The 16,954-nt window shown below is 45.4% G+C and overlaps 2 protein-coding genes across 2 annotated transcripts; both read right to left on the bottom strand.

The window, feature by feature from the left end:
* Nucleotides 1-647: 647 nt before the first annotated feature.
* LOC149356052 (serine/threonine-protein kinase PLK1-like) lies at nucleotides 648-6,386 on the bottom strand. Its single transcript, XM_089576238.1, has 4 exons — nucleotides 6,381-6,386; nucleotides 3,247-3,560; nucleotides 2,003-2,202; nucleotides 648-1,089 (listed from the first exon to the last, which is right to left on the bottom strand). Exons 1-4 carry the CDS (start codon nucleotides 6,384-6,386, stop codon nucleotides 962-964), a joined length of 648 nt encoding a protein of 215 aa, XP_089432364.1. The 3' UTR covers nucleotides 648-961.
* Nucleotides 6,387-12,728: 6,342 nt separating this feature from the next.
* On the bottom strand, nucleotides 12,729-16,155 carry LOC149356051 (uncharacterized). The gene has a single exon (XM_089584093.1). It carries the CDS (start codon nucleotides 16,123-16,125, stop codon nucleotides 14,038-14,040), a length of 2,088 nt encoding a protein of 695 aa, XP_089440219.1. The 5' UTR covers nucleotides 16,126-16,155; the 3' UTR covers nucleotides 12,729-14,037.
* Nucleotides 16,156-16,954: the final 799 nt, after the last annotated feature.

The raw sequence follows: 16,954 nt of genomic DNA, 5'->3' as shown, positions 1-16,954 counted from the left end.
AAAAGAACCCCACCAGCTCTTTCATGACGATGCAGTTAATCCAGTTAAACCGTACATGAGGGAAGACAACAGCCACTGAAACCAAAGTGTAAATCTCTCCTTTCCTTTATATGCTCAGCCGAATAAGCCGCGGTTATTTCCCATTCATATGGGCATTAACCGCTGCTTGTCTTCGATGTAGCTTTGGACTGAGTGCACACATTGTCTATGCCCACTTGCTATAGGGCCTCGTGAAGAGCCCTGCAGGATTAAACATAACTAAAATCAAATAAAACAAAACGTTGTAGGTCATATTCAAGCAAACTTTGCGCAGAATAAGAGAAACACGTACACACACACGAGCGCTACAGGCCCAACGTTCTGCTCCACTAAGTTGTAGGTCACCATCGAAACCTGGCTGTCTTACTCATAAGTGACTTTACCATGTGGTAACCTCCACGAAACGGCCACGTGGGATAGTAGAGTTTGGAATGGAAATTCGGCACTTGGTGTAGTCGAGAAGGTATGCCTCCCATCATCACCTTTTTTTTTCGGTCTGGGAGACGATAAAGAGTCTTTGCAAACGGATACAGCACACCGAGTACAAATACTTATTCAAAAGTTCACGGCATAAAATTAAAATCTTATTACAGCCGTAGCATGCACACATCAGACCTGATTCACTGCAATCCACCTTTGGAGCCCAATCGCAGCCTTTCCAGTAACGACCGAGGCATTGTCAAAAATAGTATCTGTACATGTGCTCCAAATAGTAAAGGTTTAACTGTGCATGTCAGGAAAAAGAGTGCCTTAAAGCTTGAATAGAAATTAAAGCTTCCCGATACTTGTTTTTTTTTTTTCAAATACAACATTGGTTACAATACCAGCAACAACAAGAGAAAAACAAGAATCTGGAGCAGCTGAAGCATTAAATAAGTGCAGTCGTTCTCATGTGCATCTTTTCCAATCGGAGAATACAGTCCTACTCTCCACGATTTTCGTTTCCCTCCGACACGGGTTTCCTGCCTGTTGTGGCCAAGGCGGTGCCGACGGCGTCCGTGCGCGGCTCTGTTGTGACACGGGATGCGGGCAGGTGACCAGGAAGCAGCCCTGGAAGGAGAGACGAAAAGCATTCAGGGGGCTGCGGAGATTTGCCAATGCCATAAACTATAGGCGAGGTGATTAGTACACTTCTGGAAAGAAGAGGTCGGGGGCCTATTGCGACCCGCATGGTGCTGCTCTCAGTCAAAGAAGAAAACGCCGAAAATGTGAATGTAAAGAATAGGTGCAAGCATAAAAAAAAAATAAAAATGCTTCGGAATATGCGCGCTTGTAGAACAGCTTTTCACGCAAGCCAAGAGCTGATGCTTCTGAACAATGAGAGCTGCGCGCCATCTCGCCAAGAGCTTAACAAGTTCTACCCACAAAGAAACATCGATGCATAACGAGTCGCAGTAGAATTGACGGAAAGGTTTCTCATATATGCAGCTTGGTTGGCTCCATTCCAATCCCTTTAAATCCGCGTGCATAAGGAATCCACGCTGAACACAGTGCAAAGCCCACATCGCGGAGTACCAGCAACGGCGCCAAGCGTTGTACAAATCGAGTGTGTGCAGGCCGCCAGCACTCAGGTTTAGCTGTAATGTACTTAACGTTGCTCGGTGCAGAAACCGTTTTGCGATGTCGCCACTCTCGACCCATTTCGCTTTCTTAATTTCGACGTCTACAGGAATCCGTTCTGTCTTTGCTGACATTGATCTTTGTGTGTAGCGGTAATATGCGCACCAGTTTTTGGCAGGATCAATTATATCGCGGACCACGGAAGCACGACTGACAGTTGACACGAAGATTTTGTTCTTGTGAACAGAAGGTTTATAATTTTGTTTTGGGGAAAAAAATCGCTGCAGCAGCGTGCAACGAAACTCTGTGGTGTTCTGAGAAATTTTAATGTCAATAGTACTTCCTCATCAGTACTTTATGTCATCAGTACACATACTATATAGAGATGCAAGACAAGGCCCACCTCTTGTCATGAACCCGTGGTGCATGATGGCCTCGACGCTGGGCCGCCTTGCGGGTTCCGGTTGGAGAATCCACCGGATGAGGGCGCTCGCGTCGGTGGACACGGTCGAGGGGATCGTGTATTCGTTCCTCTTGATTCTGGCGTAAATCATCGCCTTCGACGACGAACTGAAAGGGGGACGCCCCACCAGCAGATTGTACCTGCGGAGAGCAGTTCGCGGCCTGTCAGTGTCCGCACCGTCCGGCATCTCAGCACGTCACAGCTCGAAGGAGTGCGGGCACAGCAATGCCACAGGAGACCCCTGCCAGCTAATATCCCCATGAAATGGTAACCTAAGTGCGGGAAAACGACGCTCGTGATGCACCTAGGTGCCTGGATTTGAACGCGAAATGGATTATCTCATTGTTTCTTAACATGAAGAGGGACCGTACAGTGATCTTTATGAACAATATTTTCTCTGCGCCATCCGTAAGTTGCTTGCTGGAAGATACGCATACCCGGTTGCGTACCTGGGAATCACGGCAGACACTTTTCAAACCAATTTTCTCGACACATGAACGTCGCTTTCCGTGTGGTGGCCGGCGTCTACTATTCCCGACATCATATGCACGACAGCAGAAGGACTTTGCAGACGACTGCCCGCCAAGTTGGCGGTAATGAGGGTTGCAAAGAAGAGTTTGGGGTTTACTATAATTAGCGCCCTATTTACTGATTCTTAGCTTTACTCGCAAACGAAAATTAAAGCATTACGAAAGCTCAAAACAAATAAAAAAATAAGAGTCATGATATCTACCGCATATATGAGCAAGTGTTTTATCCCGATAAAAGCATACCTGTCAACATCGTTGAATGAACAAGCATAATTCTCCTCTGCGGGGTACGGTACCTGACTAGCTGAAATACGAAAATTATGGCGCCTGAAATTTTTATCACTGAATCGGCAGTTTATATATAGCGTCTATAGCTCATTCGTAAAATTCACATCTATTTCACTAGACGGGACGCGACTGGGAGCAGCGCGCTACGAAGTTTGAGCAAAACCAATCACCACCTTCAACTCTGGCCCTACTTGCTTTGCCAGCTCGAGATATAAGTAAATGCCACCTGTATGATACCTGACTGATAATACCTGTGTTATAATACCTGTATGATAATACCTGTATGACAGGTATTACGAGCTGTCGTTGTTAGCATTAACGTTGTTACGAGTTTCAAACATATCTGCACAATCAAGGGATACTTACATTATACATCCGACGGACCTGATGTCCACTTCGTGGCTGTAGCCCATCTTGGTCAGCATCTCGGGAGCCATGTAGTTGGCGGTGCCGCAGATGGACCTCTTGAGTTGCCCCTCGTGGTGGAGGCGGGTGGCGACCCCAAAGTCGGCCACCTTGAGTTGCCAGCCCCTGGTGAGGAGCAGGTTTCCGACCTTCAGGTCTCGGTGGATGACCTTCTCCTGCACCAGGTACTGGCAGGCGAGGAGCAGCTGGCGCATCAAGTACTGCACCTCTGCCTCGGTGAGGGTCCTGCGGTGCTGGAGGACATCCTCCAGAGACTGCGAAATAAATGCGCTAATGAAGCCTGCCGACGACCCACGAAGGTGAGACACGCTTAAGTACATGGCAGAGAAAATGGGCATTCCTTCAGGTTTTAGACTGGGGCATGCCCACTTTAGCACACTTGTTCAAATCACGCCAGTCTGAAGAAACCTTGATTGGAGTATTCGTTTTTGGTGGTACAAAATTCAATGTCCACACGAGGACACCACAGTAATAAATGACAGTTTTAGAAACAACAAAGCCAGTTTGCAGTCTTTAGCTTGGTTCGGTTTTGGGGAGTTTAACGTCCCAATGCGGCTCAGGCTATGAGGGACGCTGCAGTGAAAGGCTCCGGAAATTTCGACCACCTGGAGTTCTTTAACGTGCACTGACATAGCACAGTACGCGGGCCTCTAGAAATTCGCCTCCATCGAAATTCGACCGCCGCGGCCGGGATCGAACCCGCGTCGTTCGGGTCAGCCGTCGAGCGCCATAACCACTGAGCCACCGTGGCGGCTGCAGTCCTTGGCTGCGCCCTAAATTATGCTTCCAGAACGCAATGTGGCCGTTCTCACTGAATTTGCCGTGACAAATACAGGCCCAAATACATACTGGCATAACATAATTTCACACAAGCGGTTTGGATGATTGAATACCCTTAATATCCTATCATCAGGCCTTCAAAAGTAAGCAAGTCAAGTGCCGACAGTTGTGTAAGAGCCGAGAAGTAAAAAAAAAAACGACGCCACATTTTTGATTTAATGTTGATTTTTGCTTTGTACAAGGTTATTATAATACGCTGACACTGCCATGCCAGCTTCACGCACTGGACATTTCCCTTCGGTCAATAATGAATGAATGAATGAATGAATGAATGAATGAATGAATGAATGAATGAATGAATGAATGAATGAATGAATGAAGTGTACTCTTACCAGCAGCCTCGTGTGAGCAGTGCTGGACAGAATCCTACTATCATAGCATGTCCAACATATCTCGGACAAAAATTTTGATAATTAGAAAATTTTAAGACACTGTTGTGCAAATACTGTTGGCAATATTCATTCCTCTGATATGCAGCAATATATTTCTTCCAAAGTGTCTCCACGATCGCACCGAACAGTTAAGACTGCCTTGGAAAAGCAACGGGGAACGTTTTTGCCGATAGGAAAAATGTTAATAGCCAAAAAAAATTCAAGAGTGCCGACGGGAATTCTGCGGTTGTATTGATTGTTGTCGCAGGGCAGTGGAGTGGCGCTTAAACGCTGCCCCATTGCTCCCGGAGTTGTATGAAGACTCATGGGGACTTATGATGTGAACTCGAGAATTGCCAACTCCGCAAATCTGAGCATTAACCCATTAAGGTTATCGTGTCATACCCTTAAAGCGGAGCAGTCTCCCGTCCAGTTTTAATGGGAAAGCATTGCTAATCCCTCTGCGAGAACACCCCGCGGCCTGTTTTGTAGTGCGTGTACTCGCACGTGGCAGTAAAAAATCCCAGTGATGGCCAGAAAACAGGCTGGCGTCACGAAAAGGACGTATGATGTACACATCAATCCGAACGTCGCAATTTCAGGCAGTCATATACACGTCGCTCGTCTATATGTGCTGCCCTCTGGACGATCTCTTTGTGAGCGCCAGTTTTCCCGACAACAATAGTACCAAAATTGTGACGCAACCGTTTTTCGTACAGCGTTCCAGGAGGCGTCAGATTTGTCGTCGCGTATAGCTTACATGCGCTAGTCAAGTTGAAGGCTAGCTCTCGCGAAAGGAATTCGAACCAACGACATATGCGCCTTCAATTGTTTGGCTTCCCAGACCTTCTACCGCTGTCCTTGAGACGCGGTTGAGGTGTCCACCGAAGTGTGACTGTTGTTGCGCAATTACATTTCCTCAAAAACCAATTTACGTATACCCGCGGCGGTATATCTGTGGTTAGGGCGGTCGGCTATTGAGCCGGAGTTCCAGTATTCGAACCCGGCCACTGCGGCCGCGTTTCCATGTATGCCAAACGCAAAATGCGCCCGTGTGTAGTGCGATGTCAGATCCCGGTAAAGACCATCACGTGTCCGAAATTTTTTCGGAGCTCTCCACGACGGCACCTCTTTCTCCCATTGTTCTTTGCCTCTCTCCTTCATCCGTTCCCTCAAGGCGCGGTCCAGGTGTCCACAGGGGTGTGAGACGATTACTGCGCCATCTCTTTTCCTCAAACACAAATTCTCAATTTTGATTTTCTTATCATAATTTTGTTCCAAACGTTTGTCGTACAGCGTCCCAGGTGGTGTCATACGCGCGCGCGTTTGCGTGGGTGGCAGTAGCATCCAGGAACAGTAATGCCTTCGCATTACCACACGTATGCAGTCTTACGTGTCTCTGCCCAATTTCGTTGTCCCTGGTTTCATTATGTTTGATACACACTGACTAGGCCGTACGGTTAACATTTTGCTGTCCTGTCCAACTACTGTAGTGACGCAACTCTGACTGCACTGGTATTCTGAGCAGTAAACTAACCTTGTGGAACTCAGTGGCTGTGGTGCTCGGCTGCTGATCCGAAAGAAACAAATTCTATCCCAGCCGCTGCGGTCCGATTTCGACGGGGGCGAAATTCGAGATGTCAGTGTGCTGTGAGTAGTCAGGAAACGTTAGAGAATCCAAGATGGCCGAAATTTTTCCGGAGTACTCCAGTATGGCGTTCCTCTAAGCCTGAGTTGTTTTGGGACGTCAAGCACCGTTGAACAAAATAAAAGCGAACCTTGATAACCTTAGCAGCATCTTACAATGAACGCGAAGAAAATCAGTGAAAATGGGAACAACCTAGAGCATGAACGTTGACGCACCTGCATTGTGCACAGCTCCAAGATGAGGTATACGTTCTTGTCATCAGAGTGGTTGTGGAAACCAACCACGTGTTTGTGACGCAGGCTTTTGTGGATGTTGATTTCCTCTTCAAGCTGCAGAGAACAATTGAATAAATAACCTCGGAAAGGTTTTACTAGGCAGAAACAAATGTGCAGAAAGTGCTGGGCTAAGCTACTGCTGATTATTATTAAGAAATCCGTAAGGATGATTAAGGTAACCGGTCACTAGAACAGGATCTTGCAATACCGTATAGGTATCTGATTCTATTTGTGTTAAAGGAATGAAGTGCATATTTTGTCTCCTGCTTGTGACCCTCCTCTACAGACAAATAGTTTCATGGAAATTTAGAGAAGCATTAAAATGACGTGGAGAAATTGAAGTTGGCCTGTCTGGTTACGTTAGCGTTACGTTACGTTACGTTACTTTCTACGAAAACTGAGGTTAGATAAGCATTAGAAAAGACCAGAAACCGACCCAAAGGGTTCGTATTCTACACACTATCCATTTCTAATGAATTTGGTCCAGTCGTATCGGTCACTGTCGTTCGTTCTTGCTGCTAAGTCTTTCAATCGTCCCTGGGACATGACCTCACTCAACTCCCTCGAGTGGGCTCCAAGTAAAAACAGCAGATCGGTCGCTGTAGCGTCGTCGGAGTGTAACGTCCAGGAAAGGATGGCCGCTTTGGCAAGGTGTTGCATAGATCTCTCCGAGAGCAGCCTCTAGGACCTGGAAAGGTTCATGGGCGAACGCCACCTGCCATGGCCAAAGACGTCCAGCTGGGACCTGCTCGAGGTTCTGCTCGACCTCTCCGGAAATTGGAACATGCACCTGTGGTTCCAGGTGACCTTCGAGCTTGCCGCAAGCCGGAGAGGAGAGCCAGTTATGAAGATTAGTCACAGCGCCGCCTTCCTCGCTTGGGTCGATTCCATGAGGACGTTCGCCCTTCAGGGGGCTGGGGAGACGCGGTCGTTGCGGTACCCGCAATACGTCCTGAAGATGCTGCGCCTCTTTGGCACTCCCGAGTCGCGGGTTGGTGAGCTACAGACCAGAATCCAGACGATGGACCTGCTCACGCTAGAAGCGCTGGGGCCGGCCCTCACAGAGAGTGAACCGAGAGTTCTGCGGGTTGCAATTCGAAATATGACCAACACCGCGACTCCCGGAATCGCCGCCGGACGCTTGCTGCTGTTGCTCAATGAACACTTCATCTGGGCGCGGCGTTTCACTGCGGACGACATCGTGCAAGTTGAGATCCCCAGCCTCCTCAGGTGCATCGTTTACCTGCTGCGACTCAAGTCCGAGACGCGGGAGGCGCTGACCACAAGTCTGGGCCTCCACTTGGCGACCGAGCTGGGCTGGATGGCTGACGGGAAATAGCGGGCGCCACGTTGGATGTGATGGGCCTGCCATCATCAGCGCACACGCACCGCTGTCTTATGCAGGCGGAAATCGCTTTAGTCGTTGCCTGGCTGAGCCTCTTTTCTAGGCATCGGGGATCGGAAGCGCTTGTCCAGAACGTGCGCGATGTCCTCGCTGACGTAGTTGCACGTCACTCCCAAACCACGCTCGAGTTTCGGGTCAAGTGAGACACCAGCGTATGGAACAAAGAGAACTATTTGACCGACGTGCTCGGGAGACCTACTGCCAGGTCGAGTTTTTTCACCTACTGGCTGAACCATCAACGCGGCTTGGCGATTCGAGACGGAAGGTCTCGCAAATGTCGTCAAGCCTGGACACCATCTGAGCCGGCGATGGAGCTTCCAAGCACCACTCTATATTGCCGAAGACTACCTCGTGTTCCCCCTCTACCATCCGGACCTGCCTCCGGCCGTCACCTACGGTTGAGCCGGACGCCTCATCGCTGACAAAGTGCTGAGAGGACTGTTCCACGACCAACTTTACAACCAGCAGAAAGGAAGCAGTCACAGTGGTGGCAACGCAAGCGCAGCGAGATCATCACTGCCACAGTTATCTCCCTATCAGTTAGACATCAAGGCACTCCTAGCTGCCCTGAGTGCCCACAGACTTGCCTTTATTCGACGCTCGAAAGGCGACCTCCCGGAAACGCCGAGCCTCGCCGATGACAGGCTGTTCTTCGTTGCCTCCTGCTATGCGCTTTGTTCGGGCGCTAACTACGTGGACGAACTATATGGAGACGCAAGTCGCCGTTGCAACGCGCCCGTTATTGTGCTGCCGGAGTTCGCGGCGGCCTTTCATTGCAAAATGCCGGTTCTCGAATAAGGGATTCGAGACACGGCTTTCTGTCCCCTTCCGCTTCAAACTATAGTAACCGTATTTAGGCCTACCGTGCCAGTCTTGATACATTGGGAACATTTATTTTGCCCGACATGTGGCAATGCGATGTGCAGTTATTTTAGGCACGTTTGTGCACGCCATAAACCATCTGCGTCGAGGACGACTAAAAATGTTTCGTTTAAAGGCTGGTCGTTTTTTTGTGAGCAAAATCGTGTGACTGCATGGAAGTACTCCGTCAGCTATGTTACGACGTGACAGGCGCAACTTACGTACCAGATAGCTAGTGTGTGTACATAATTACGCATGCCCACAGTACCGTTAGATATGACATTCAAGCCTAATTCGATTTTCAAACGAGCACAAATTCTCTTTAGGAAACATGGATGCAGCCCCGGAATACAATTCTGTTAGACATTCGACCGTAGAGGTAACACATAGATCGTTATGTAAATAAGTCACCTCTCATGAGTGAAATCCCTTTCAAATTTCACACATACAACCTGGGCCTTCTTGGCCAAACGTTTTACTACAGATGAATTGCCGGTAATAACCCTACTTCTGTAGTCATGATAGGTTTCTGAAGGCTTTTAAAATGCGCCGGAACAGATGCCTGCACCCAGGCCTAAAATATTTGGATAAACGCTTGTAATTTGCTCGGCTCTCATCATGTACCGCGTGACGCAGAACACTCAAAATCACCGCAGGAATTCTGAGTATTTGGCGTCCATGGGAAATGAATGGGCTGTACCAAATATATATAGGTTTAGTGCAGGAGGAATTAAATAGCTCACCAACCCTAACCACTGCCAATTCTCAGCCCCATACAAGACTTCACCAACGGACCCAACCCAGCCGAAGAGGATAGGCAACAGTGTCAGTAGGGCCGGACCTCACGCTGATCAAAGTTACTGGGTACATTAGATAGCAAAACCTAGAGGAGATACTCGGAAGAGACCACAGTATCGTAGAAACCGAGCCAACCACAGCCCGGACATATTTCAAAGAACGCAAGATACGAACCATTGATTGCGAAAAGCGAAAAGAAATTGCGCGAGAAAGGCAGCGAGTACGAGTCAGAGGTAGGTTGAGCAAAACCAAAAATTGGCAGTGGTTTAGCTCTGGTTAAACCTGGAGGAATGCGAAAGCAACGAGGAGAGAGAGAGTGAGGCGATGGAGAGCGCGCGGCAGCGGCGGCGGCACGCTAGCTATGCGCCGCTACTGCGCATGCGCAACTGGCGGCCGCGCGCCAGCAGTGCGCCGTGTGACGTCACTGCTCCTCGCGCATGCGCAGTTCGGCCTTTCGTCAGCTCCGGCGACTCGCGTGGTGTTGCTTTTAACCCAAAAACACTTCAGGGATGGGTCCGACAGCTTTCAACAGATGTTCGGGAGACATCCAGTCATAGAAACGTCATCGGAACATCCAGGTATTTATTTACTTATTTACATACCCTAAAGGCCCTTTTCGGGCATTACATCGGGGGGTGTACATTCACAAGAAAACGATAGTATTCTACACTTAAATATACAAACACAAAAGAAATCCAAAAACACAGACATAATGGATAGAGAAAATTCGAATGTAATGGTACACAGGAATGGAGCCTTCCTGCTCAGAATTTATTTGTAAAAAACGCTTTAGTTATTGCACAAATGCGTCATGGTCTAATGTGAAAGCAATGGCACCTGGTAGCTTGTTTCAATGATTTATGGCGAGGAACAATGGTGAATGACTAAGAGAGGTGGGTGCGTGCAAACAGTGGTTCAATTTTGAGAGCAGCGGGGAAAAATACGGTGGGCGGGTCTGATATGGGATGAAGTGTATGAAGAGTGGCTGTGATACAAACTGTGAAAATGTGATAATAATGCTGGTATTCTTCGCTTTTCAAGTGATGGTAGCTTTAGCAACGCTTTGATGGCCGTTATACTAGAATGGCGTGAACAGCCCCTCGTTATAATTCTCGCTGCTTTATTCTGTATCAACTCGGGTTTCTTAATTAAGTACATTTGATGCGGGTTGCAAATTGCAGATGCGTATTTTTGAGCGGACAAAAGTAGTGTCAGCTATAAGCTTCGTGGCTGGGTTAGCTTGGTGCAAGTGACTCCCGATGATACCAAGTGCTTTAGATGATTTAATAACAATTGCATCGATATGATTGTTCCATGTTAGATCAGACGAAAGAATAACATCTGTGTATTTAACTGTGGAGAAATTCTCAATGGGAATACTATTCACGGAATAAAAGGGATTTTGAAGCTTACTATCGGCGTTGAATAATTTAGTCTTTGTTTTAGAGACGTTGATTTGCATTTGCCACTGTTGACACCAAGAGGTGATTCTCTCATGATCTGTCTGCAAAGAGTTACTGCCGTCAGGGTTGGTAATTAATCTGTCTGTAAATAACATAGCCGTCGTCAAATAATCTAGTAGTAGAGGTAAAAAGGTCACCTTTATCGTTAATGTAGACCAGGAACAGAATTGGCCCAAGCACCGAGCCTTGCGGCACGCCAGATTTTACCACGGTTGGGGAAGAGCAATACCCATTTACACAGACGTATTGATAACGATTGGTAAGAAAGTTAGTGATCCAGGTAATGATATGCCTGTTAAGGTTGAGAGAATTTAGTTTCAGTAGTAAACTAGAATGGGGTACCTTATAAAACGCTTTCGTGAAAGAAAGAATTATAGCGACAGTTCTTAAATTAGCGTGGACGGCATGGTGAAGGCCGGCTATTAATTCAGACAACTGTGTCTCACACGAACGACTATGTAAACCATGCTGATTAAGGGTAAAGTTTTTTCCCGTGTAAGTATTCATTATTGGAGCTCATATGATATGTTCTAATAGCTTGCACGGTATACTGGTCAAGGAGATCGGTCTGTAATTTGTTTGCATATAATGGTCGTCACCCGGTGTCATGAGATTGATGGAACAAGGCGGTAAAAATGTGAGATATAGCCGGTTTTGTTAGGTTTAGTAGTTTAGGGCATATAGCGTCAGGACCAGGCGACGAGTTAGTTTGCAATCTGTCAATAGCTTTTTCTATCCTTTCAGGAGAGATTGTAAGACTGTCCATGGTGGCACTAACAGAAGGGAAGTTGAGATCAGGGGTATTTGCACCTCCTCAGTGAATGCGGAAGTAGAGAATAAATTAAATTGTTTGGTTGCCTGCGATAGCGAAAGGCGCTCGTCGTGCTTTATAATTGATATAGAATTTCTAGCTAAAGACTTGGAGTTTATTACCTTCAAAACTTCTTGATATTATTTTTTAGTAGGCCCGACATATCGTGATTAAAAAATTTGCCTTTAGCCGCTTCAGTCTCTTTTTTGCATACTGCTGCATGTTTCCTGTACAGCTCCCACCCTTATAAAAATGGATATTGAATTTCTGATATAATTGTGATATCATCCTGATGAGTTATCAGAAATTAATCACAAAAGCAACACCTGTTGTGTTTTTGCATCAGACTGACATCATAAATTCTTGATGAGTTTTAACATTAACTTTTTTGCATCAGATGCACATCATAAATTCTTGATGAATTTCAACATCAAGTTTATTTTCATCAGATTGTCATCATAATACCTGATGAACTTTTGCATCAGTCTCACATCACAAATCCTCAAGTTTTGAGCTTCTCTGGAAAAATTCTCAGAATAATTTTTGATGCATTATGGCATAACAGTATGGTCCCCGCACTGTGTCTGAACTCTTGCGCTGTCTAATTTGTGTGTGCTTTTTTTTACACATCTAGGTAAGCCCAATGCATCACAATAAGTGCATATCTTTGGCTAATTCTGACTCCATGGCACATGCAATGGCCGGTGAGGCACCATTTCCACAGGGCCATAGTAATGCCCAAGTGTTGCAAAATGTCTATGCATATTAATGAACCCCAAGTAGCAGATACTGAACTGAAGTTATCCATTCTGGTGTTTTTTAACCCTAACTGCAAACATATACTTTACTGCAAACACATACTTTATCGATGTTTGTAAACCGTACCTCTAAATATTTGCAAATCTGTGTGAAACGGGCACATCCTAGTTCGAGAAAAAAAGGGCATGGCATGGTGCATTTATATACTTTTATTGATGGCAATCAGTGTGTGTAAAAAGAATTTATACATGTAATTAATGTCCTACAGCTAAAGACGCATTTGACAAAAAGGTTTACAAACAAGAGGTACTATGAAAACAAGCGGCATACCATAGCAAAAATTTATGAAATTCTATTACAAGGAAACAACAAAGCACCATACTCCCATTACAAAACTCTACATACACAAACCCACATTGGCATGACCATCTAATGCACAGTACGTATCCATGCCATAAATTTTGGGCACCTACATATTAGTTTGATACAAATCTAGCAACATGGTACCCCATGCAGAGAAGATCCTACGAGCAAGATGAGGGTGACGCACTCAAGCATGAAATTATTTTGCTCTCTAAACAATGGTGCATGATCACTTTAGAAAATGATGGCACGATGAATATATGCCAACTTGCATGTTCGAAGCATACAAAAAAAATTGTAAAGCTTTGCAATAGGCTTCATATTGTTTGTCATATGGATCACTAGGCAAGCATTACATTGTATGCCATATACTCTACAAAAATTATTTTGTAGCTACTGTGACATCAATAACTTTAATAAAATTTTTATTGCTACCTAATAAATCTGTGTACGCACAAAAATGCTATCATAAGCACTCTAAACATGAATGATTTCTCTGCAAGTAATTGATAACCATGTTCAATAAGTGTGGAAATCAGGACCACTCATATGTAAAGCACAGCAAAGCAATAAAAGCAAATGGAATTGCAGAACACAAATTTACTCTGCAAAAACAGTGTTAACTTTACCCTGTTGAGAGGTTATTACACTAACAAAAATATCCATCAGTGCTATATTAAATTTGGTTGCTACATAACCACTCAATTTCTACACACAAAAACACCATGATAAGCACTGTAAACATGAATGATCTCTCTACATGTAGCTGATAGTAATGTTGAGCAAGGGTGAAAATCAAGACTATACACACATAAAGCACTGCAGCAATAAAAGCAAGTATCCTTGCATAATAAAGTTTGCATTTATAAACTACATAATACTAATTTCACGCTACTGAGCATGAGTGAGAGCATGGGGTGACACTAGTGCAAAGTTCAATGTGCGCAAAACTAAAACTTGGTCTCCTTCAGTACCAGAAGACACTTTGCGTGAAAGCATGAAACATATGTAAAGCATGAAGCATGAAACATAAACATAACACTAAAAGTGCAAGAAACATTACTGCATGTCAAGGCAGTGAAACGTTCATGAAATGAGCTCATGTGTGAAAGCGCATTGAAAAGAACAACCTGAACATTAATTTGACTCTAAAACACACTGTTCAGGAACCGCAGCCAAGACTGTTTTTCCCGAACAGCATAGGACAATACACTTCCTTACATCCAAGGCACTCACAGTAGCAAACTCATCTCTTTCCTGAACACTTACAAACTGAACAGAGCCACAGTCAGCAATGCAAGATAGAAACACATTGAGAATGCTAAACTTCCTGATTCTAAATTGTACATGGTCATTTTTCATACAACACCGTTGAGCACAGGTTGTCAGGATATCAGTCACACGCCCAAACACGTTTCCATCAGCAAGAACATAGGAATTCTTTCTTTTTGATTTGTCCATTGACTGTACACAATATGTAAAAGTACCAACTGTAGCTTTTTTGTATTTCACAGTGCGCCCTTCACGGCTCCCCTTTCCATAGAGGATTATGCCGCCGCACTGTGAACTAGCCTTGCGTAAGTTGTATCCTTTCAGCAAAGATCTAACAAAATGCCTAAGTTCACTATTTTTCCAATTCATTGTCTTCGACAAGATCTGTGGAAGGCTTTGCATTATACAGAATTTTTCTACGATCTGTAAATGAGCATATCTTGTGCCGCTAACAAAACGCACGAGTTTCCCATTGACGGATTCAAATGGGTAAGCGGAGAAACCCCAAAGGGGTCCCCACTGCATCACGTGATCCACCATGTGGATAAGGATGTGGGCATTATATGTCATAGCATGAATTCCATACAGTTCTTCATATTCTTGTAAAAAGTCTACCATAGCTTTCTTCACAACCTCAATCTTCTCCATTGGTATGCATGACTGCAAACAAAAGTGCATTATTTTTACGAACTTAACCCAGTTCTTGTAATAAACATTGGGCAAAAACTCCTTCAGGACGACAGGGGAAAAATAGAGCATCCACTCTCTCCACTCAGACGCCTTCCAGAATTTCATGTCAGAAAGGGACCGTGGGAGCCTACTCATCTCCCATATTGGAGTTAGCTGCCTTAGCTTGGCATTAATCTGTGGCAGATAACATCCAATGCTGTATTCCGACCGTCTCTTATGCCCAAACCACATAAATGCTGTGGTTCTGACAAAACCGTTGCACACAGTGTGCATATAATCAACAACAAATGATGAAGGGAAGCTGAAAAATGCCATTAAAAAAAGAATATTAGGGCCTTTCACGCCTTTGTAAGGCTCACCCCTCTTCTGTGCCTCTTCGGCCTGCTTTTCGAAGCGTTCTTTACTTCTTAATTTTGCAGCAGGCTTCTGCATTCGGTACACACGAGTGTGACCTCGACCTTTATCAATAACCTCTCCACACTGCTCACACCAAGCACACCCATGAGCACCATTGAATTGGTGCATATTCATCACCATGCAGCGGGCTACAGTGTCCACACTACATGGCCCAGGATAGACACGACATACCTTGTCCACTCCAGCCGGAGTCGTCCAAGGTATGCCCTCTGAACAAAGCGTATTCATTGTTTGCACAAAGGGCCCAAGAAAGCTGTTCATATTTGGTTTTTTACTTCCGAACCAAAGACCAAAAAGCAGCAATTTCTGAACCCTTAATTTGTATGGCAGCTCATTTATCTGGAGCAGTAACGGCCACACACTGTGTCCTGACGATTCAAACAATGGCACGCCATCAGTATTCCAGGTAACTGACACATCATCATCAGTTATTGGCAAACTGCTGTATCCAGCACTTTGGGTGATGTCACCCACATCATACCGAGGACCTGTGCGGTTCTGTGCAAGCTTGCCGCTCAAGAGCAACTCTCTAATCTGTGACTCAATGTCCACAGTAATGAAGAAGGATCCTGATGCCAGAAGGTCGGCACACTTGTATGCTGAAGAACATTTGTGGCACTTGAAATTTTCTGCTGCGCACGGAAGTACAGCCAGGTACTCGGCGCAATTGCTGCAATACAGATGTGTCGTGCGCTTGCACTCTGACAGAGAGGTGAAATGTTTGAAAAAAAGATACTTAGACCTAGGAAAAATTGCACTCTCTGGCATGTGTGCATCAAGAACTTTGAGGAGGCTGTCTGTTGCTTCTTTTGATGCATGATGTCGCAATATGTGGGCCATCACCATCACAAGGCTTTGGCCCTTTGACAGCTTCGCTCCAAGGGAGAGTGGCTCTTCCTGAAAAAAGTTAGGATAACGGGTGAAAAATGAATACCCTTTAGTCACTTGGTGCACTGCAGCAATAATTTGAACATGCTTGATGTTATAAAGTACAGCAGTGCCAAAGCACCTAACATTTCAACAATAACCTCACCTTAGAACCAAGGTGATTCAAGAGAGCCAATATGGTCAAATCTTGTCCCACAGGCAAATTTACCGACATGTGATAGTAAGTCACAGGTACATATTACATAGTCACTGCACTTTTCCAAACATTTGTTGCAACAATGTCCCAGGGCATTGACACCAGCATTGAAGAATTCTGCATGCAGCCCCTAAAGCCATTCTTTGGTGGCTTGCTGAATTCTGTACTGGGCACCTGCGAAATATGTCAACGACACTGGTGCTATTTTTTCTATTTATGTATGAAATTCTAGCAGATTCAGTATCACATATGTAATTTGTTCTGCTGCTTTCAGAACAGAAATCAATTCTAGGTTAGCTGTACAGGCTATATGAGTAGTGGCAATTAACGCTACTGTTAATGCTTTATTCCAGGCCTTTTTTTTAAATTTTTATGGTTTGCCAGCTTCCTTAGTTCCACCATGCCACTTGTTGGCCTCTTTCAGGTGTTGTAAATCATTTTCGGATGCTTCAGCGAACATGATCATGGGACGAGGGGGGGAGGGGGGGGGGGGGGGGCAAAGCTTGGGGGCTTGCTTTGATTTTCTATCGCACACACTGACCACGGCGCCAAAGGAGACAGAACGCGTGCATCCCGTCGCGGCTTACTGCA

The sequence above is a fragment of the Amblyomma mixtum genome, chromosome 3 (genome assembly GCF_055824585.1).
Source record: "Amblyomma mixtum isolate Tamu chromosome 3, ASM5582458v1, whole genome shotgun sequence".
Taxonomy (NCBI): domain Eukaryota; kingdom Metazoa; phylum Arthropoda; class Arachnida; order Ixodida; family Ixodidae; genus Amblyomma; species Amblyomma mixtum.
The sequence above is the reverse complement of the archived record's forward strand: the minus strand, read 5'-3'. Positions and strand labels throughout refer to the sequence as shown.

Bases quoted from the DNA above. Each gene is read 5' to 3' on its own strand.
- LOC149356052 (XM_089576238.1), bottom strand. The intron at 2,203-3,246 runs GTAAGTATCCCT...TGCTCTCCGCAG, and splicing joins AGGTCCGTCGGATGTATAAT to GTACAATCTGCTGGTGGGGC. The intron at 1,090-2,002 runs GTGGGCCTTGTC...CTCTCCTTCCAG, and splicing joins CCACGGGTTCATGACAAGAG to GGCTGCTTCCTGGTCACCTG.
- LOC149356051 (XM_089584093.1), bottom strand. From the start codon at position 16,125: ATGGTGATGGCCCACATATTGCGACATCATGCATCAAAAGAAGCAACA.